The 23949-nt window shown below is 37.5% G+C and overlaps 1 protein-coding gene across 4 annotated transcripts in view; it reads left to right on the top strand.

Moving 5' to 3' along the window:
* Positions 1 to 23949, top strand: part of BTBD9 (BTB domain containing 9) — a 418007-nt gene that overhangs the window by 23730 nt on the left and 370328 nt on the right. For all 4 annotated transcript variants that reach the window (XM_069564255.1, XM_069564257.1, XM_069564254.1 and 1 more), the window contains exons 2-4: positions 11499 to 11710; positions 16356 to 16719; positions 17963 to 18227. In XM_069564255.1, the coding sequence (XP_069420356.1) occupies positions 11526 to 11710; positions 16356 to 16719; positions 17963 to 18227 (814 nt within the window). In that variant the 5' untranslated portion in view covers positions 11499 to 11525. The remainder of the gene's footprint in view (positions 1 to 11498; positions 11711 to 16355; positions 16720 to 17962; positions 18228 to 23949) is intronic.

The following is a 23949-nucleotide window of genomic DNA, read 5'->3' as shown; positions in this document are numbered from 1 at the left end:
GTAATGTCTCTGCTTTTCAATATACTATCTAGGTTGGTCACAGTTTTTCTTCCAAGGGACACAGAAAGTACTTCTAACCTAATAATAATGGTTATCTATACCAGGTAGCTCAGTGGTTAAAAAGAAAAAAATCTACCTGCAATGCAGGAGATATAGGTTCCATCCCCGGGTCAGGAAGATCCCTTAGAAAAGGAAATGGCAATCTACTCCAGTATTCTTGCTGGAGAAATCCCAAGGACAGAGGAGCCTGGCTGGTTATAGTCAATGTGGGGTCGCAAAGAGTCAGACATGACTGAGCAACTGAACTGAACTTTCTGTGTCCCTACTACAAAATTGTTAATTTGTTACTATTTAATGGATTGTTACTTTGCTTTAATTTTCTGCCTTTAAAATATATACATATATCAGAGTATACTTGATTTACTGTATGTTGTGTTAGTTTCAGGTGTACAGCAAAGTGATTCAGCTGTATATTTACATATATTTATTATTTTTCAGATTCTTTACCCTGTAGGTTATTACAGAATATGGAGTAGGGTTCCCTGTGCTCTACAATAGGTCCTTGTTGGTTATCTGTTTTATGTATAGTAGTGTGTGTGTGTGTATCTAAGTCTCAAGTTCCTAATTTATCCCTTCTCCCTCACATTTCTGCTTTGATAACCATAAGTTTGTTTTCAAAATCTGGGAGTCTTTTTGTAAATAGGTTCATTTGTAAAAATTAAATTCCACATGACTGATACCAGATGATATTTGTTTCTCTCTGACTTACTCTCTTAGTGTGATAATCTCTAGGTCCACCCATGTTGCTGCAAATGGCATTATTTTGTCCTTATGGCTGAATAATATTCCATTGTGTATATGTACCACATCTTCTTCATCCATTCCTCTGTCAATGGACATTTCGTTGCTTCCATGACTTGACTAGCTTCCCTGGTGGCTCAGAGGTTAAAGCGTCTATCTTCAATGCGGGAGACCTGGGTTCAATCCTTGGGTCGGGAAGATCCCCTGGAGAAGGAAATGGCAACCCACTCCAGTATTCTTGCCTGGAGAATCCCATGGACGGAGGAGCCTGGTAGGCTACAGTCCACGGGGTCACAAAGAGTTGGACACGACTGAGCGACTTCACCTTCACCTTCATGTCTTGACTAATGAAAATAGTGCTTCAGTGAACTTTGGGATGCATATATGTTTCCAAAGTATGGTTTTCTCCAGATACATGCCCAGTAGTGGGATTGCTGGATCATTTGGTAGTTCTGTTTTTAGCTTTTCCTTTATTTTTAAGGAACCTCTGTACTGTTCTCCAAGGTGGTTGTACCAATTTGCATTGCCACCAACAGTGTAGGAGTGTTCTCTTTTCTCTACCCCCTCTCTAGCATTTATTGTTTGTAGACTTTTTGATGATGGTCATTCTGACTGATGTGAGGTTAATGCCTCACTGTAGTTTTCATTTGCATTTCTCTAAAAACTAATGGTGTTGAACATCTTTTCATATACTTCGGCCATCTGTATGTTGTCTTTGGAGAAATGCCTATTCTTCTGTCCTTTTTTTTAGATTGGGTTGTTTTTTGACAAAGAGCTGCATGAGCTGTTTATATAGTTTGGAGGTTAATCCCTTGTTGGTTGCTTCGTTTACAGATATGTTCTCCTAGTCTGTTGGTTGTCGTTTTTTTGGTTCATGATTTCCTTTGCTCTGCAAAAGCTATAAAATTTAATTAGGTCCCATTTGTTTGTTCCTGTTTTTATTTTCATTACTCTGAAAGGTGAATCAGAAAAGATACTGCTACCATTTATGTCAAAGAGTGTTCTGCCTGTTTTCCTCTAAGAGTTGTATAGTGTCCAGCCTTAACATTTAGGTCTTTGATCAATTTTGAGTATATTTTTGTGTATAATGTTAGAGAATTTTCTAATTTCATTCTTTTACATGTAACTGTCTAGTTTTTCAAGCATTGCTTATCTTATTGAAGAGACCACCTTTTCTCCATTGTATATTCTTGCCTCTTTTGTCATAGATTAATTGACCTTAGGTGCATGGGTTTATTTCTGGGCTTTCTATGCTGTTTCATTGATCTATATTTCTGTTTTTATTCCAGTACTGTACTGTTTTGGTTACTGTAGCTTTGTAGTATAGTCTGAAGTCATTTTAATGCCTTTAATATGAAAGTTTGTTGTTAATAATAGAATATGTTTCAAATGATCTTGCTAATTTCAAAATTGATGGCTACTTTTATTGAAATATATTTGACATATAACTATAAATTCAAGATGTACAACATGTTGATTTGCTACATTTATTTATTATAATTTGATTGCCATGATACAATAATTAGGACCTCTGTCATGTTATGTAATTATTTCTTTTTAGTGGTTAGAATAATTAAGCTTTAGTTTCTTAGCAAGTTTGACTATAATACAACATTGTTGTCTATGTTCACTATACTGTGTATTAGCTGTCTAGGACTTATTGGGAGACAGGTCACCTTATAAAATCTGATTACTAGGAGTAGAGTTGTCATAATGGCTATTTTCTTGTTGTCTACTTGTGTTGGCAATGTTATATTATCTTCAATCAGTGGTTTCCTTGCAGGAACCTTTTAAAATTCACTTGTCATTTTGTAAGCAATAACTTAAACTATATAATTTTTGGTAAATTCAAGTAGCAGGCCCAGGCAAACCTGATATTTCCCTTGAACAAAGGAGGACAGTTCCTTTTAGCTCATTTTTCTAGGTTAAAAATATATATCAGTGTAAGTGTTAAGAGGGGCTTCCCAGGTGCCTTAGTGGATAAAGAATCCACCTCCAATGCAGGAGATGCAGGCAGATGTGAGTTCAGTCCCTGGGTTGGAAGCTCCCTTGGAAGAGGGAATAACAACCCACTCCAGTGTTCCTCCCTGGAGAATCCCATGGACAGAGGAGCCTGGTGGACTACAGTCCATGGGGTTGCAAAGAGTGGACACGACTGAAGTGACTGAGCACGCATGCAAGTGTTAAGATTTTTCCCAAATTTCCGTGGTTTGGATTCCACTCCCCCTAGGGTGTGAATGCCCCATTTTAGAGAGCAGTTAGCTCGTTATTTGAATATTAACTCTTATTCTGATACAAGAGTATAACAGTTTTTTGTATATGTTTTGGTACGGTACCTATGGAAGATAACTGTCTTTGACTTTCTACAGATCATAAACTCACGGCTAGTTCTAGTGTTGACTTTACTTGTCATCTGGTCCTACTTTCCTCAGTGGACAGTGAGTTCTTCAAAGGTAGCAACTTTCTTTTATTAATCTTTGTGTTTGTATCACCTAGCACTGTATTGTAGTGAGAGCTCAATAAATCTCTTGTGGAATGAATCATATATAGCTCCAGAAACTAGTTTGTCCTTTGGCAAACAAGTGGTAAATACATGTGGTAATTGGTAAATGGAATTACATACACTCTCCATAAAATGATCTCATCAAATATTTTATGATACAGTTCCTTAGTGTTCCAAGCTGAGAATATCTATAAATATTTATTTACAAACATATAAAATCATAGAGTGACAAGAATTTGGAGCTGGACTGGATGTTAAAAACCATTTAATTTTTCCCAAAGACAGACATGTCAGGAATCCCAAGACAAGAAGATGCCCATGAACTCCAGTCATATTTCTCACTGTAGCACTTTACTGCCTGATGCTGCTCTTCTGCAAGGTTTAGAAATGGGTCTGCAGAATTTCAGAATCAAGGTTACACCTACCAGGATTGCCAGTCTACACCTGTTTATTCAGACTGTTGGATGACAAGGGTAGAGTATATATCAAAAGAATTGGGGCCTCCTTCCCATGAGAAATGAGAATGTGATTTTTTGTGAGTGTTTTAAGATGCAGACAGGACATCATTTATCTCCCCAAGCGATATTAATTTAAAGTTTAAGGATTACTACTTCAAATTACACACCACATGGGTACTAAGCACAGAAAGAAATTGCTAAACCATATGCTTGTAAATACCATCTCTTTCCTCAAGAGAAAAATCATTTATATTTTGCAATTAAAGAACAGGTCTCTTTTCTCATAAAATTCTTCCAGTCAAGAAATACATGGGCACAGAGGGCTTCCCAGGGGAGATTTATACAGCAGTTCAAGGACTCTTTGGCATCTCCACCTGGTGGAACTTTGGTCTTTGTCTATTTCCTGACTAGACTCTGGAGAGTAAACTTTAAGTTCAAAAATTATAGTAAACCCTTGTTAAAGAAAAGTTTGTAAACAGTTCTGTTGGAAGTGACTTTAAGTAACGAAGTTGATATTTAGGTCAGTTTGGTTTTTTCACAATTACAGCATTACAACATTTGGAACTACATATGGTGCTCTTGCTTTATTGGTGGACATTGTTTCCTATTTCGGTGACAACAAATGCATGTGGGTTTTTTATTGCATAATAAATAGTCAATAACCCTGAGAATTTTAATACTGCAGCTTTAGCAGTTTTTTTTTTTTTTTAAATTCTGATGTGTTTGAATCCAGGAAAGTTTAACCAATCACACAAAATACGATAGTTTCTATACCACCATCCCTGGTACATGAATTCATATGAAGTCTCAGAACCCTCAACTAGTAATTGATCATGATATCACGAATGGTACCATTTCCTGTCGTAGAGTAAGTCTCTGTTCCCCTTGCCTTCCTACTCGTCTCTTTCCTCTTACCTTGAAGGAACAGCTTGAGTGAATAGATTACCCTCCTCTATTCCTGTGAACGTCAGCAAGTTTAGACTCTGGGACTGTTAACCGGAACAAATTTCAGACCACTTTGTTTACATCCAAGAAAATATGCTGTAAATTGAGAAAAGTCATACTGAAAATCTCTGAAGGTGAAGATGTTTATAGTAGGCTATGCTACTCAGGTATCTGATATTCATTACTTTTTACCTATCTTAGTGTAAATGAACTTTTTGTCCTTGACTTCAAATTGTTAATTATTTTTTACTTGTAGTGTAATATATAATCCTTCTGTTGACCATTCTGTCTTAGTCGCTAAGTTGGGTACTACTGGATTTAGCAAACTAAAACACTTGCTGTCTTATTAAAAAAACCAGTTTAATTTGTGATTTTAGTGGCTAAATTTATTGAAATATTTGTGTATAGTTTTATTACAATAGAACATGCTTGTTATAAAAATTTTAAACATTACAGAAATAGATTTTATGCTGTGTAAAATTTTCCCCATAGCCCAATGGTTAATCCATTGGGTTAACCCTTGTTAACCCTTGTTTGGTGTGTGCTTTTTATGTGTTTAACAAAATAAGGTTATATTATTGTTTTGCAGCTTGCCTTTTTGCATGTAAACATATATTTGATTTTTCAATGTCAATAAGGTATTTAACTTTATTTTTTAAAATCATTGTACAGTATTCCATTGTATAGGCTTATCATTGTTTATCCAGTTCCCACTAAATGGGCATTTAAGGGTTGTTTTTTTTTTTTTGTTTTTACTGTTACAGAAAACACACACACACACACACACACACACCCCCGACCTGTGTCTGTTGTTGGTATCGTTCACTTGCTAAGCGGTGTCTGACTCTCTGCAGCCCCGCAGACTGTAGCATATCGGGCTCCTCTGTCTTCTACTGTCTCCCTGAGTTTGCTCCAATTCATGGCCATTGAGTCAGTGCTGCTGTCTAACCGTCTCATCCTCTGCTTCCCCCTTCTGCTTTTGCCTTCAGTCTTTCCCGGGATACTGAATACCTCTGTATATTTGGGTTTATTTCTGGACTAATGTTTTAATGTTTAATTTTATGTTTAAATTTAATGTTTAACGTTTTAATGTGTTAATGACATTGCTTAATTGTTCTAATTTATGATTTGCTTTCTCATCCAGTACCCTGGCCTCCTTTTATTGCTCTTCTTTTTTAGAGTATATGTGAAATCACATATTTATTGTTTCAGATTAACTTCTTTGCCCCAATTTACTTTAAAAACTCAGTTGTGGTTCTGATCATTACTACTTTTAATTCCTGTATTAATTAGAACATTCTCTCAGCTTTAAAAATCTCTTGTAAATATAAAATTATTGTTTTCCTTCTCAGTTTACTAATATGTGTGCCCATTTGTCAAATTATTGTTTTTAACTGTATCCCTACCAAGAACATTTTGGTGAATTTTGTTTTCTGCTGCTAAAGCTTTGTTTTTGTTAACAATATGAAGGACAAGAAAATATAAAATATTCTTTTCTATAGGGTGAGTTAGAGATGAAGTGAAAGAAAGTGAAGTCGCTCAGTCGTGTCCGACTCTTTGTGACCCCATGGACTATAGCCCACCAGTCTCCTCCGTCCATGGGATTCTCCAGGCACAAATACTGGAGTGGGTTGCCATTTCCTTCTCCAGGGGATCTTCCCGACCCAGGGATCGAACCCAGGTCTTCCGCATTTCGAGCAGACACTTTAACCTCTGAGCCACATCTCCAAACATTGTATGTCTTTTCATTTATTTTTCTTAAATCCCTCAGAAGAGTTTTATAACTTCCTTTACATGTTCTATGAGTTTATTCCTAGATATTACAGTTATAGATTGCAGATCTTTCCCTTCATATTTTCTATCTGGTTGTCTCATATTTTCTATCTGGTTGTTTTGGACATGAAAGACTACTATATATTTTCATATGCAGTCGACTGTTGAACAATACAATGGTTGGGGTGCCTACCCTCCACACAGTGGAAAATTCAAATGTGGTTAGTCTTCCATGTGTGAGGTTCCTCTGTATCCTCTGTTGCTATCCATCTGTTGGGGCTCATGCAGTTGTGGCTCATGTAGTACTGTGGCATTTTATTGAAAAAATCCAAGTATAAGTGGACTCATGCAGTTTAAACACATGTTCAGGGGTCAGCTATAATAATTTATGTGGTCACCTTGGTGAACCTTGCTTACTTTCTCACATCTTTTTCAGTTGATCTCATGGATTTTTTTCATGTAGGCAATGAGATTATCAGCAAATAGTGATTACTTTGCTTATTTGTTTCCTAATCCATCTACCTTTAACTTTCTTAATTGCATTGTCTTTTGCCTCTGAAAAATATTAATAATGGTGAATAGATATCCTTGTCTTATTTCCAAACTTTCTAAGGATGTTTCTAGTGTTTTTATTACTAATAGTTTCTTATATCTATTATCCCTGGAGAAGCAATGGCTACCCACTCCAGTATTCTAACCTGGAGAGTCCCATGGACAAAAGAGCCTGGTGGGCTACAGTCCAAGGGATCACCAAGAGTTAGATACGACTGAGTGACTAAACACACGTATCTATTATAGTTAGGATGTGTGTGTATAAGGTTAAGAAAATACTCATTTATCCCTATTCAATTAAGACTTTAAAAATGAACTTCTTAATGATTGTTTGAAAGGAGATTTTAGCTTTTATTGAGCTAATACATGATTTTTTCTCCTTTAATCTTTTGATGACAGTTATTTTTGCTAATATTCATATCTTTCTTGGAATTGACCAACTTTGTCATGGCTCCTTTTGCTTAATTCTGTTTTCCAATATTATACATAGGATGTTTTCATTTTTACTAATTTCTGAGTGTGTAATGTGATCACATCTTCGTGTCAGGGTTAAATTGGCTTCATAAGAAGAGGTAGAAAACTCATGTGCACAGGAATAGGTTAAATAACACTGTAATCATCTGGTCCTTAAAGTTTTGAAGAAACCTGTCTATGAAACGGTTTGGATCTGGCCTATTGGGAGGTCAGGGGTCAGGGACTAATTCAGGCAGATGGGGTAGGTTATTTACTTAGCATCGCTTTCTCCTGTCCAATCTGAGGTTCAGTCAGTCTACCAGATAGGTTTTAGGCTCCTTGTTTTCGGTGCTCGTCTATACCAACACCTCTCATTTGGCACCCTGAGTGCTGCGTCTCTCGGAAGCTCCTCGGTGGGCAGTGTGCCGTCATAGCTTCCTGGGGGAATTTAATTTAGCACATGCAGTGTAACTCCACTGGGAGAGGGGCCTTGAAAGTTTGCGTCTAGGTTCCCCCGGACTTTGCCATGTGTACTTTTTCAAAACCTTTACTGATTTTGCTTTGCCTTTTTTTTTTTTGCTGTAATAAATCACAATCATAAGTCCATCCATATGCTGAGTCATGAGAGTCATTTCATATGACAGGACAAAACAGTGGTATTAAAATGTGGTGGCAGAGTTCTAAAATAAAACTTTAAAAAAATGTACTATATCTTTGTCCTTATAGGTATGGAAATAATCTCATGGAAGTTAGAACACTTGTCAAAGACCACATATGTTGTTAGTAGCAGAATAAGTATTAGCATTAAAGTATAAGAAATATGTCAGTAAATAGTTTTACTCCATGAGCTTTAATTTTTTCTTTATCAAATTTAAATTGATGTTTTAAAATGCTAACTTTATTGATGTGTGGCTTTTAAGACATGCTTTTTTTTTAATGGCAAGTGGATGGACCAAAGCTGTCACTTCATGGATAAGCTAGGGCATTGGGTGAAAATATTTTCTGCATACAAGCTGTGGCACTTGTAACTGGGTTAGCATCATTTGCCTCTTTGCAGTAAGATTAAAAATGGAATCGTATCCTAAATAAATTTTCTTAGCAGAAATATTGTTTGCATATTTATGTACCTGAGAAGGGATGTTAACCTAGAACAGTAGAGTCTAAATAAATGAGTGTTTTCTAGGCTGAGCATTAGAATCACTTCAGATAGTGGCCAACTGCATCAGAATTTCTGGTGAGTGGAGCTCAAGCATCTTTGTGTTTTAAGCTCCTCAGTGATTGCTGTTGTGGCAAGCTTCAACACTGAGAATCACTGGTCTAATTAAAATTATTTCTGTATGCCAATGAAAATTATTGTTCTGTTAAAATTTCTTTACTAAGTGTCTGTTTCGTATACACGACAATCTTTGCTTCATGCCTCCAGTTGGAAAAGCATAATTAGAATGTAAATTTAGCAAAAGGAAATTTTACATATTAAGAAGTACAAATCTGGAGAACTTATTAAAATAGATACTTATATATGTAGCATTAAAGCTTATGTATCAATTGAGGAATTATAAATTTACCTTTGAGCTAGTTAACCAAGAATCTATCATTGTCCATCAGGAGTTATTAATCATTTGAGTCTCACGGATAACCTAGATAAAATTTTAAGATAATATACCAGAGAACATACTCATTGGGTATGTACATGGCATCCTTTCTGGTAGGGAAAACATCTATTTTGTTTGGAGTTGTGCATCATCATTGAGCTACTGGATAGTGTTGTGACAGTTCTTGTTGAAGGAGAATGGGATTTTGAAATCAGGTATCAGTGAGTTTTAGAATTTCATGACTGACATAGGAAATGATCGTGATATTTTGAACATTGTTTGGATAACCAAGCCAGAAATCAAAGTAAAGAGCAAAAACAATCTGATCCTTTATGTAGAATATAGCCAGTCGTTGATCATTTCTTAGAGCAGGGATGGCAAACTATAATCTGAGGGTTAAATCCAGCCCTTCTCTGTAAATAGTTTTATTGGAGCAAAGCCATGTTCATTCATTTACTTGCTGTCTGTGGCTACTCATGATAGGGTTGAATGGTTGTGACAGAGGCTATTTGGCCTGCAAAGCCTAAAATGTTTACTCTCTGACCATTTGCAAAAAAGTTTGCCAACTTCTGTGTTAGACTGTTATATCATATATTAAGGGATTGAATTCCACATGTTCTGGGGACACTCCTAAATGGATCCTTTTAAGCCGAATTTGGTCCTAAAAACAGAGGTGACTGGAGATGATCCACTTTTTAGGGCTTTCAAATGCAGGTTGTGGTTGAGGGAGAGGGGTTTGCCCTGAGAATGAGTATGCTGCTAGCCCTCTGATAGTCCTACGAGGGGCCGGGAGCTTCTTTTACTTATCTGAGGTGGGTGTTTCCTTGCCTAACTCATCCTCTGTGTTCCTCTACATCACATTCCTTGCTGCTGTTCCCTCGGTTGGGAGTGGGCATGGAGTAGCAGGTAACTGGGAAAACTGGACTGTGAGGGTATTCCACTACAGTCTCTGGGGATAAAGGCAATTTTTTCACATAGCTTGTTTTATCTTTTAGTTTTAAAAATATTTTTATTTATTCTTGGCTGTGCTGGGTCTTTGGTGCTGTGTGGGCTTTTTTCTAGCTGCAGTGAGTGGGGCTGCTCTCTAGCTGTGGTGCCCGGGCTTCTCACTGTGGTGGCTTCCCTCTGTGCGGGGCACAGGCTCTAGGGCACATGTGCTCCAGTAGTTGTGGTGCTTGGGCTCTAGAGCACAGGCACAGTAGTCATGGGCACGGGCTCATGTTGCCCTGTGGCAAGTGGGATCTTCCAGGACCAGGGATAGAACAAGTGTCTCCCGCACCGGCAGGCGGATTCTTTACCTCTGAGCCACCAGGAAAGCATCACATACCGTGTTGACAATGAACCTGAATGTGGAAGTGTAAAGGTTAGGAGTGGCTTAATCTTTAATCCTGTTACAAGCGGAGAGTTCAAGAAGGTGTGGAGGAGGGTCTAGTGGAGACAGAATATCTGACTCAATTCTAGTTTCAGGTACAACACCTCTGAGCTGTCTCACCTCCGAGCTGTCAGCCACATCGTCGCTTCAGACACCTGCACTCTAGTGAGGGCTTTCATCCACTTGCTGGGTTACTTACATCTGGGAAATACAGTAGATATTTAAGAATATATCCATTTTTAGCTTTCGAAGATAAGTACTCCCCTTTCTAATATGTAAAGCTGTTAATCAAGTTTTAAGCTTTTGATTTTCAGTTGCATTTGTAGGAAAGAAAAGCAAGGAAGTGAGATTAAATGTAGTGATGTTGTGATAAACACAGGCTACCTGCTTATAAGGGATAAAAGTTTGAACTGGAAGTTAACAATCTTCAGAAAAATACTGGAGTTTTTCTTTCTTAGAGGGAAATTACATGCTTACTACAAGCTTCCATTAATAAATGTCCGTTTATTTTTGTGGCTTCAGAAGATTATAATCTTTTAATAAAATACTTAAGATGGTTTCAGATCAAAACTTCTGTAATTATTTGAAATCGGATTTAGTTTATTCTGTTTGTGATTTAGGTCTAGATCTATGCCTGATTGAGTTTTCCACTGGGTCTAGCTAGTTATACCCACCTTAGTAAATACAGCTGTGCTGAAAGAGGAGCTCTTCTGGTTGTTGATTTTCTTTTTCCTGAGATACTGAGAAATAACGGACCTAAACGCAGTTTGAACACAGTTTTCTAGATTGTGATTGATCCAAGTGCTGTTAATGTGTGAAGATCCTGAGTTTTAGTGTGATAAGGTGGTGAGGATAGTGGAGTTAATGGAAATAGGCTGAACTACTTCCCAGAATAGATGGGTTAATAGAAATACCAATGATGATGATAAAATCGCTCTCTTTTGTGATTTTTTAGAAAATACATTTTTACCTATCTGTGTTTACAGTATGTGGTTTTTGAAGTGTACTCCTCGTCTCTCACTAACTCTCATCCCTTCTTTGTATAATAGATCAACGACTATCACCTCTTCTACAAGATGAGTAACAGCCACCCTCTTCGCCCCTTTACTGCAGTGGGGGAGATTGACCATGTGCACATTTTGTCTGAACATATTGGTGCCTTGTTGATTGGGGAAGAATATGGCGACGTCACATTTGTTGTGGAAAAGAAACGTTTTCCTGCCCACAGGGTAATTTTAGCAGCAAGGTGCCAATATTTTCGGTAAGTGTATATTACTTTTTGAAGATACAAGTCACTTGTAGAAGACACTGGTATTTTCCACTCTATGAAAAATATGTAACAAAACAACAAATTCTAGCTGTCATTCAGTTGAACATCTATAAGCATTTCATCTTTGTTGACTTTTTTGTTATATTTTTGAAAATACCTTTTCCTTTCAGGAGTCATCATCTTAGGGTTGGAAGGCTTCTCAGGCTGGACTGTACCCCATCAACCATCTTCCAGGTTCTCAACAATATTTCTCAGGCTGAGTCATTTTTTCCCTTACCCTCTCCTCACAGTTGATGAATGATGGAACTTAAAATGATTTATTGGCAGACAGTCCTCTTGTTGTATAGGCAGAATGACCTTTGGACTTGCCAATGAACATGTATACCTCTTAGTTTCAGATCACTGAGTCCAGGACCTATATGTAACCAAACAGATCTATCTCTGAGACATGTAATTTGACAACCCCAAAGTAAAGGAAACTTAAATATTTACTGAGACCAAGTTTCATAGTTATATTAGTGCTAAAACAAAACAAAATGTTAATTTATGTAGAAAGCATGCTTGTACTTATACGTAGCTATTGTATGTTACTTAGACCCCTAATTTCCAGGGTTATAAATATTAAACTGAGGTCTAATTACTCTCTGTGTTACCTAATGTTAGTTAAAAGGGAATCATTACTGAATTATTGACTGATGATATATCCTTGAAAAAAGCTGTAGAGTCCATATCCATGAAATCGTGGATTTGTTTGTGAAACTTGATATCTAAAAATTGAGATGTGGAAGGCATGAAGAAAATTTCACTTACCTTTTAGTGAAAACTACAGTCTGATATTATTTATGATTATAATTAATTGAGAAGCAAAACGTACACCTGGAGTCACACACATTGTAGTAGAGTATGTTTCTTGGCAATATTTACTATTTAGCTAGAACTCTTACTACAGTGCTTTATAAACATGTTTAGAACATTCTATCTGGTACATATAAAATGCCAACATAGAGGGAGCCAGGAGCTTGGAGATGAGAGGAATTTGTTAAGGGTTCTAGCTAACATGCTCCCGTCAAGGTGAGGCAGCTCGCCTTGGTCTGATCATTATTTTTGCCAGTCTGTCCTCTGTATACTTTTGTTTTCCCTTTTCTTTCTTCCATTTGTTACTGTTAAAGTGTCTTATGAGAGTCCAGTCTTTATTAACTTAGAACTTTTCAGCCTTAGGTTTAGTATTTATTACTATTATATATCTTTCCTCTTTCAAAAGAATTTGAGACAACTGTATCTGGGTATCTTTTAGGTGATCAGTATATTCTTAAAAGAAACTCAAGTATCCTTAGACATTTGAAGAGCATATTGAATGAATGGAATATATTCCCCTTACTTACTGACCTTGTTCTTGCTGTCTCTTTGTGGGTATTGGACCTTTATAATATCTGGTGGCTCACTAGGTTAAACTCAGTCATTACCAATGCCAGCTTAGACTGATTCTCATTGCTGATACTGTTCTTGTGCAAAGGAAGGTTAACTGTTAGCCATCTGGAGAGGTCTTATGAGTGTGGTCATAGAGCCTATCAATTTCCAGATAAAGACAAGCTAACACTACCAGAGGGAACCTTCTACAGTTTGGTGGTTCATATTTGAGACTTCCCAGGAGTCCTGTCAAAACCACTTTTAAAGCATTGAGAATTCAAGTAAGTACCATGGATCACACTGGAGTGAGAATAGGTCTTGACAAGATCTCCCCAGGAAGGTGTTCTTTAATCTGTTAATAGTAACTTTAAGGTCATTGATTGGATGTGTTCTGGATTAATGGAAACCTTCACAGGTGTTTATAGGCAGAGTGTAACCCAGTGAAGAAGTATGCTCAAAATATCCATGAATCTTTTGGTGGGTAGTTTCAGCTGTTTCTTTGAGACAAACAAGAATGTCCTGTCCTGCTTGTCTGGGGGAGGGTGGGAGGAGTTCTAGGCAAGCTTGAGGGGACACTTGGAAATGCTCATCCTGCCCTGAGAATCACAGGAGTGAGGGGATCTCTCTTTGCCCCTTACTCTCTTGCTCTCACTTTGTCACATTTTCTTTCTCGCCCATTTCATTACTCTTCCTTTTCTGCACTCTTTCTTTGTTCTTTGCTGATGGATTGGAAGCTTTAATTGGTTCATATTATTTCCCCTAGAGTAATAGAGGTAGAAGTTCAAATTTATTACCTGACTGGATTGTCTGCTTTTTTATTATTTAGATGAACAGATAAACAATAATGTGGGGATTTTGTCTTAATCTGAAAAATACTGAAAGACAAAATAGAAAAGTCAGATCATCTATAATCCCATCATGAATTTCATTTTAAATTTATAAACTGACAAATGAAGACCCTTTCCTCCCAGACATCTTTTTCCATTCCCTAGAGAAAACCACTGTTGACAGTTTAATATGTATCTCTTCTCAATATAAATAGGTATATCTATATATACCTTTGTGCATACAATTGTAAGTATGTGGTATACACTTTTTTTCTGTGCTACATGTAAGGATTGCAACCTGACTTATCAGCTATGTCCTGACATCTTTCCAAGAGAGTATATATTACTCTCCCTTGATCTTTCTAATGGCTGTATAGAACATATATATCATAGTTTTTTCCAACCATGTTCCACTTAATGGACATTTAAGGTTTTTTCCATTGTTTCAAGATATCTTGTTATACATTTATCTTTATCTTGCTGTGTTATTGAGTCCTAAAAGTGAGATTACTCAGCTGAAGGGTATGCACATTTTAGATTTGAATAGATATTACTTAAATTCTTTTCCAAAAAGGGGTCTCCATTTATACTCTTAAAATAGTGCACGAGAAAACCTCTTTTCCCTCTAGAGTAATAGAGGTAGAAATTCAAATGTATTACCTGACTGGATTGTCTGCTTTTTTATTACTTAGATGAACAGAGAAGCAATAATGTGGGGATTTTGTTTTTCTTAAAAATACTGAAAGTATTAACAGGTTTCTAATTTCTGCCAGTCTGACGGGAAGAATAGCACCTGATTATATTTAATTGTTTTCATCTGATTATATCTTTTCCTATGGAACTTTACTTTTTTAAACTACCTTCTTGACCTTTAACAGGTTTATGTTGATTTCACTGTTCCTCTCAAAAGAGCACTTTCATCTTTCTAATTAATGAATGTCTATTTTATTTCTTGAGCTCTTAAGATTATTCATTAGTTGTGTATAGAATTAATTCAAAATAGTTTTAATTTATTTTTTTTAATTTATTTTTTTATTTTTTTTATTTTTTTTATTTTATTTTTTTTTTAATTTTAAAATCTTTAATTCTTACATGCGTTCCCAAACATGACCCCCTCTCCCACCTCCCTCCCCACAACATCTCTCTGGGTCATCCCCATGTACCAGCCCCAAGCATGCTGCACCCTACGTCAGACATGGACTGGCGATTCAATTCTTACATGATAGTATACATGTTAGAATTCCCATTCTCCCAAATCATCCCACCCTCTCCCTCTCCCTCTGAGACCAAAAGTCCGTTATACCCATCTGTGTCTTTTTTCCTGACTTGCATACAGGGTCGTCATTGCCATCTTCCTAAATTCCATATATATGTGTTAGTATACTGTATTGGTGTTTTTCTTTCTGGCTTACTTCACTCTGTATAATTGGCTCCAGTTTCATCCATCTCATCAGAACTGATTCAAATGAATTCTTTTTAACGGCTGAGTAATACTCCATTGTGTATATGTACCACAGCTTTCTTATCCATTCATCTGCTGATGGACATCTAGGTTGTTTCCATGTCCTGGCTATTATAAACAGTGCTGCGATGAACATTGGGGTACATGTGTCTCTTTCAATTCTGGTTTCCTCGGTGTGTATGCCCAGAAGTGGGATTGCTGGGTCATAAGGGAGTTCTATTTGCAATTTTTTAAGGAATCTCCACACTGTTCTCCATAGTGGCTGTACTAGTTTGCATTCCCACCAACAGTGTAGGAGGGTTCCCTTTTCTCCACACCCTCTCCAGCATTTATTGCTTGCAGATTTTTGGATCGCAGCCATTCTGACTGGTGTGAAGTGGTACCTCATTGTGGTTTTGATTTGCATTTCTCTAATAATGAGTGATGTTGAGCATCTTTTCATGTGTTTGTTAGCCATCCGTATGTCTTCTTTGGAGAAATGTCTATTTAGTTCTTTGGCCCATTTTTTGATTGGGTCGTTTATTTTTCTGGAGTTGAGCTGCATAAGTTGGTTGTATATTTTTGAGATTAGTTGTTTGTCAGTTGCTTCATTTGCTATTATTTTCTCCCATTCCGAAGGCTGTCTTTTCACCTTGCTTATATTTTCCTTTGTTGTGCAGAAGCTTTTAATTTTAATTAGATCCCATTTGTTTATTTTTGCTTTTATTTCCAGAATTCTGGGAGGTGGATCATAGAGGATCCTGCTGTGATTAAAATAGTTTTAAAGTTATTTCTCTTGCTTTATAGATCATTTTAAGTGATTACTATGTATTTCTTCACCTGAATGTTTGTCACTAAACACATTTATGGTTTTTTTTATTATGCTGATAACCTTTATTTCATAATTTTGTAGCAAATCCTACTTGAAGTTTTCCTTATGCATTTCTCCTCTGATGTGCAGAGCATTACTGTATGGTGGAATGCGAGAATCTCAGCCTGAAGCCGAAATCCCTCTTCAAGACACCACTGCAGAAGCATTCACAATGCTGCTTAAGTACATCTACACTGGGCGGGCGACGCTGACAGATGAGAAGGAGGAGGTGCTGCTGGACTTTTTGAGCCTGGCTCATAAATACGGATTTCCGGAGCTGGAGGATTCCACCTCTGAGTACCTCTGCACCATACTTAACATTCAGAATGTCTGTATGACTTTTGATGTTGCCAGTCTCTACTCACTTCCCAAGTTAACTTGCATGTGCTGCATGTTTATGGACAGAAATGCTCAGGAGGTACTCTCAAGCGAAGGCTTCCTCTCCCTTTCTAAGGTGTGTCATTGTCTCCAAGTAATTTACAGGCAATATGCATTGTTTTATTTATATCTATAGAGAAAAAATATAGCAGTGGACTAAGAATAAAAAGAAAAGCTACTAGTGTGGAAGAGGTGGTCTGTCTAGCTATCTGCCTCTGACTACTGAGACTCTAGATCACATAAGAGGGAGGCAGATTGCTGCTGCTTTCTTTTAAGGTTCTTCTGGTAAGTTCTGTGTGCAAGAGACTCTGCCGCGGGGTGGTGGTTCTCAATGTAATGATGTCAAATAGACTCTCTTGTGGCATTGCATACTGTTTTTTGGTTTTGTATCAGTATTTCTCTGACAGAGAGTGCAACTGATGATTCCTTATTTATGAGGGGGAAGTTCATAAAGGAGATAATGATGTATTGTTGTTCAGTTGCTGAGTCATGTCTGAACATTTTGAATGGGAAAACCTATTTGAAAAACTACATGTCTTGTTTTGTGTGTAACTATGATTTTTACTTAATTTTTAGAGGCAAGGATCTTATAGGGTTACACCAGTGTTGCTGGAAGTAATTTTAGGAACATGAGAACTGAAAATATGGTAGAGCAGTAATACTGTGGAACAAAAGATTTTGAATTTTTTTATTATTAATAACTTTAATATTTATTGAATATTTTCTAGAAGAAAAGTCTTTTGCTGAGTCCTAAGTTATTTCTTTTTTTTTTTTGCATTTCTTCTTTTTTTTTTTTTTTTACTTTATTTTACTTTACAATACTGTATTGGTTTTACCATACATCAACATGAATCCACCATGGGTGTACACGTGTTCCCAATCCTGAACCCCCCTCCTACCTCCCTCCCTATACCATCCTTCTGGGTCATCCCAGTGCACCAGCCCCAAGCATCCTGTATACTGCATCGAACCTAGATTTTGAATTTTAAATAGCTAGATGTATCTTACTGACTTAGAGAAGTAAATTCTGCTAAAGAACGTGTACAGAGCAACAGCTTCTCACATTGCCATTTTTCTTGTTATTTTATTAAAGATAGGTGCACATGTGTTGAAAAGACTAGGTACCAGATGCCTATAGCTGTTCACACAGCCATAATGGGCAAGAGTATATGGCACAAAGAATAAGGAAAGAAGATGGTCAAGAAGAGTTAATTGCTTAAATATAAGTGATACTGGCAGTTCAGTAAAGTTTTACTTATTGATCATACACATGGTTGAGCTCCATAATAACTGGAATTTTTCCTTTTTATCCTTTTCAGACAGCACTTTTGAACATCGTATTAAGAGATTCATTTGCAGCTCCTGAAAAAGATATTTTCCTAGCCTTGTTAAATTGGTGTAAGCATAATTCAAATGAGAATCATGCTGAAATCATGCAGGCTGTGCGTTTGCCTCTGATGAGCCTCACTGAACTTCTGAATGTCGTGAGGCCTTCGGGACTGTTGTCTCCTGATGCCATCCTGGATGCTATTAAAGTTCGATCAGAGAGCCGGGACATGGACCTCAATTATAGAGGCATGCTCAGTAAGTACCTGTTTATGCCAATCTCACCAAAAAGTTTTGTTTGTATCCTATGATAGTCTCAGCGACAAACTTTAGCTACCAAACCGTAGTTCAGGTGTACATGTGTTGGTCTGAGGATTAGTGCCCTGCTTCCTGTGGATTGCCTTCCTGTCCTTCTCCTGCTAACTCCTCCTCACATTGCTTGGCCTTTGTAGACCACAAAATATGTATTTCTTGCCATTTCTGGACAGACTTCTCTAGTGCTCCCTAGAATGTCAGAAGTTTTATACTTTTTGTGACAAGTTTCTTCTCATGTTAAGATCTTTCCTCCTTTCCTCCATCGAATCAGTACCGAATACATGCTGTATACTTATTATTTCAGGAACATGGAGATTCTAAATATTAATAACTAACAATGGCTAACATTTATATAGCATTTCTAATACTTACATGGTGTTTCCCTGATAAATAAAAATAATAGCAGTGAACACAACATTTAAAACTAACATTTCTCAACATTCAACACACTTGAGTAGTCTGTAGCAGATGCTTGATGAATTAATGCAAGAAGAACTGACTAGAAGCAGTGGAAACATATTACTGCTGTATAGAAAGCAGTCAAAGCCAGTGATAAAAGAATTGAAACCTGGGCTAGAGTATAGAGAAAGAAATGAAAATCTAAAGTCTAAGACTCGGAGAAGACCTTTGGCCAGGGGTCCAAAGGTACAGAGGGAAGAATTAAAGGTAGGAAGAAAACTGGGGTAGAGTTACAGAAGAGAGAGCATTTCTGTGAAGAAGGGTGGTCAGTGGTATCTGGTGGTGCTGGGAGGACAAGAAGAAGAAGAATTGAAAGAAAATTCTTGGATATCAATTGTGTGGATATAAATTGGTAGTAGTCTGGACAGAAGCTTAACTATACAGAGAATTAGGCCATAGGTTTGAAAATACAGTAAATACCATGTATGACTACTCGGTGTGTATGTTGGAGTAAAGGTAGTAGAGAAATAGTATGGCAGCTAGAGGGAACAGGCCAGGAAAGATCGGGTAAGAAATTAGAGGTGCTGGACATGGGGATGACCCAGAGAGATGTTATGGGGAGGGAGGTGGGAGGGGGGGTTCATGTTTGGGAACACATGTAAGAATTAAAGATTTTAAAATTTAAAAAAATAAAAATAAAAAAAATAAAAAATAAAAATGAACAAAAGAAAAAAGAAATTAGAGGTGCTGGGAAATGGTACTGGTTAAGGGTCAGCCTTTGATAAAGGATGGGAGGAGGGAGAGGGGAGAAGTAACAAGAGGAGTAATATAGTTTTAGCCTTTGTAGATCTTCACTGTTGGATCCTTTCTTATATAAGCACCTCTTTCCCCCTTTATGTCCTAGTTTTGACTGAGGTGTTGATAGGGCCCCAGGCCCAGTTTCATTATTGCTGTAGGTAGACTTGGGACATGGCTGCAGAAGTGAGGAAATGCTTTGGACGTTTCATGTAGTTACTGGAAGCCTGGAATTGATCAGCTGGTCAGTATAGGTGTCAGACCTGGGTTACAATAGGCCCATGAAATTACCAAGAAAGGGGGTGACCAACCAGTTGAGAGCATTCAGTTTCAAAATGATATACTGCTTATAAATGTTAAATTCTTCATTTTGGAATAATTCAGTGGGAGCTCAAGGAGGAGATTATTCAAATGCTTAGGAATCTTCTAACTTATAAACTTGGAAAATGACTAAGTAGCAGACTCTTTTTCTGATTTTTTTCTTTTTTTTTTTTAATTTAATTTTAGTTTTTTATGAATAGTAAAATTAATAATAGAAATACTGAGCATTTCACTTTCCTCTCAGATCCTAAAATATAGGTTATTTTCTAAGTAAATGTTATTCATACATTCATTTTATTTTTTAAAAATCCAGTTTCTTCACTGCTTGGGGAAAAGAAGTCTAAAAATTCAGGACTGTTCCTGAGCTGATGATCTAGAAAGACAATTCTGCTTATTTTGAAATTATTGTTGAAGTTTGTTTGTTTCTTTGTTCTTCCCTGGGTATAGGTTCGGAGTCTTCGAGGACTTCCCATGAAACATTGAGAGGTTCTATCTTGGGGCTAGGGAATTAGTATCTAGGGGCACAAATACTAACTCGTTTTTTTAGTTCATTAATATTGGTTACTGCATGGTTTAATGCTTACAGTTGCATATCAAATTAAAGCAATTTCCACCCACCCCTTCCAAAAAAAAGGATCCAAAGGATGTTTTTTTAAACTTACCAGTGATCTGTCTTTTTGATAATGTGCAATAGATGTAGTTGTGTACATATATAATGATGAGCTTCAGTCTGTATATCTGTGGAAAGGAAATTAACTTTTTTTTTGGAAATTAACTTTCTAACTAATTTTTTTCCTTAGGATATTTAAACTACTTGTGCTCAGACCATTCCTTAATACTTAGTTTTGTCCTAGCTGTGGAGCTATTTCTTCCTTGAAAGTTAGTGCTTTTTCTCTTCCGACTGAGTTATTCTTTGTTTTGTGTATCTCAGGTTTTAGGCTTTGGGAAACAGAACAGTAATTTCTTGTTTCTTCATGCTTATAACAGATAGCACATCACAACTTCTGTCCTTAAGATGTTTTTTATTGGCTAAAAGTCGATGTGCTTTCTTGGCCTGCTAATTTATGGTATTGGTTTGTGTTTGGGTGTGTGTGTGCTTAAATCTGTGCTGTAGGTACATGGTACCACACACCTATGCCCATAGTTTTCAATAACTAGACTGAGGGGGCTTGTCACTGTGAAACTATAATTGTTGCTTTTCTTGCCTACATTCCTATTCAGAGTGAGCTTCTTGAGGACTGTAATTATATTTTTCCTCCTGTCTTTTCCCAGCACCTAGCACAGTGTCTGAATCTAGACTTTCCAATTAAATGAATGGCTGAATCCATCAGTTGTTTCTAAACTAGAATTTAAAATTTGTCTCATCAATCACATAAAGACTGTAATAAAAATGAACCTTTAATATTTTGAAAATTCTTTGACTCTGTTAGTATTGCCTTCCCAATTGTAGTTTTCAGTATCTTCGTCTGTAAACTAGGGGATTCACGAGTCATCTACTGAGGTTCCTCCACAGATGGATTTCGTGTCTGATATGCACTCTTGTCTCCAGTAGATGGTGCACTGCTGAAGGGCTGGAGGGCTGAGTCCAGCACAGTGAATAGCACCCAGAAAGCAGCTTAGGAATTTATTTTTTCCTTTAAATTAATTGGACAACGATCCCTTTCAGTTCTTGAGTGTTTTTATTCTGTGATCTTTGTAAGTAACTTGCCTAGAGTTCGAGGGAAATCAGTGCCTGAGCTAGAACCAAAGTGCTCATCTGACTCATGAGGCCAGTACTCCTTGACAGTCACCTGCTGGGTTATTTTCTGTTTCTGTTTGGTGTGTTTGAATATAAGTACTGTTAGATGTGAAGACAGGCCTGCAGGAAGTGTAGATAATGAGGAAGGTTAAGGTAAGGAGTGATCAGGAAAGTCATCTGTAGTGCTTCGCTTGCTGGCAGGGAGGGTCCATACATTTTTCAGGGAAGTCAAGTAGGGGAATAGAGTGTGATTTAGGGGACAGAACTGGGTAAAGAGATTGCAGGGTGCAGGGAACTAAATGTGGATCCAAATGATCCATCAGGGGTTAACAGCCATCTCAGCCTAGATGCAACAGAGAGTTCAATAAAGGATGATTAAGAACATGAAGCAATTAAAGAAAAACACATAAGATAATTAACCTAGTACCATTCAGATTTTGGCACTGTGTAGCTAGGGGCTGGTCCTGCTCCATTTCTTCTTAGTTTTTCTTTCTAATAATTGACTTTTTTCTGCTTAACTGTGGAACTTTAGAGTTTCATTTTCTTTTCTTATTGTTTGTAAAATGCATCAAAAATTAGAAATGTAAAGAAAATGATTATTGTTGTCTACCACTTACTCCTTGGAAGAAAAGTTATGACAAACCTAAATAGCATATTCAAAAGCAGAGACATTACTTTGCCAACAAAGGTCTGTCTAGTCAAGGCTATGGTTTTTCCAGTGGTCATGTAGGGATGTGAGAGTTGGACTGTGAAGAAAGCTGAGTGCTGAAGAATTGATGCTTTTGAACTGTGGTGTTGGAGAAAACTCTTGAGAGTCCCTTGGACTGCAAGGAAACCCAACCAGTCCATTCTAAAGGAGATCAGCCCTGGGTGTTCTTTGGAAGGAATGATGCTAAAGCTGAAACTCCAGTACTTGTGGCCACCTCATGCAAAGAGTTGACTCATTGGAAAAGACTGTGATGCTGGGAAGGACTGGGGGCAGGAGGAAAAGGGGACAACCGAGGATGAGATGGTTGGATGGCATCACCGACTCAATGGACGTGAGTTTGAGTGAACTCCGGGAGGTGGTGATGGACAAGGAGGCCTGGCGTGCTGCGATTCAGTTCAGTTCAGTTCAGTTGCTCAGTCATGTCCGACTCTGAACTTAACTGTCTTATTTAATCTCTACCACCCTATTTTTTTGAGAGCTCTTTTATCTACTGATAGGCAAATAATAGGCAGTAAGAGTATTTGTGGCTTGAATTATTTTGTTATGACTTGAACTTTTTTTGGTGATCATTTTCCCTTTTAAATTCATCATTTAACTATGGATTCTGGGGAAAAAAATAATTGGAGTTGTATTTTTAATCCTGTGAGATACTCAGCTTATAGTTACCATGAGAGAATTTCCATTTTTGTAAATGTCCCCAATTTTGAAGTGAAAGATACAGGGAATCTATATCAAGAACAGTTAAGATAAGTTCTCTAGTCCTCTTGAAATAAACCTCAGAAGAGAGCTTAGAATTGTGGTCGAAATTTTATTTCCATTTTAGACATTCAGCTATGGCCACTCAAAACTCTTGTGCCTTATATGTTATTCTTTGCTTGATAAATTTTAGAAGTGAAAAGCTTATGTTTAGAGAAAATCAAAGGATAGCAGCAGGCTCTACATCTGAAGCTCGAGTGGCCCCTTTGTCTTGGTCTTGACTAGTGGTGGAAATAAATGGGGAAACAGTGGAAACAGTGTCAGACTTTATTTTTTGGGCTCCAAAAACACTGCAGATGGTGATTGCAGCCATGAAATTAAAAGACGCTTACTCCTTGGAAGAAAAGTTATGACCAACCTAGATAGCATATTCAAAACCAGAGACATTACTTTGCCGACTAAAGTCTGTCTAGTCAAGGCTATGGTTTTTCCTGTGGTCATGTATGGATGTGAGAGTTGGACTGTGAAGAAGGCTGAGCACCAAAGAATTGATGCTTTTGAACTGTGGTGTTGGAGAAGACTCTTGAGAGTCCCTTGGACTGCAAGGAGATCCAACCAGTCCATTCTGAAGGAGATCAGCCCTGGGATTTCTTTGGAAGAAATGATGCTAAAGCTGAAACTCCAATACTTTGGCCACCTGATGTGAAGAGTTGACTCATTGGAAAAGACTGTGATGCTGGGATGGATTGGGGGCAGGAGGAGAAGGGGATGACAGAGGATGAGATGGCTGGATGGCATCACTGACTCAATGGACGTGAGTCTGAGTGTACTCCAGGAGTTAGTGATGGACTGGGAGGCCTGGCGTGCTGTGATTCATGGGGTCGCAAAGAGTCGAACACGACTGAGCGACTGAACTGAACTGAGTGGTATCAGAGCTGGAGGATATGCTTCCAGTGGTCAGCAGCAGCAGACTTTGGACACCCACAGTAAGTAAGGGAACAAGACCC

Source organism: Ovis canadensis, chromosome 20 (genome assembly GCF_042477335.2).
Source record: "Ovis canadensis isolate MfBH-ARS-UI-01 breed Bighorn chromosome 20, ARS-UI_OviCan_v2, whole genome shotgun sequence".
Lineage (NCBI taxonomy): Eukaryota > Metazoa > Chordata > Mammalia > Artiodactyla > Bovidae > Ovis > Ovis canadensis.
This window is presented reverse-complemented; position numbering and strand designations above follow the sequence as displayed.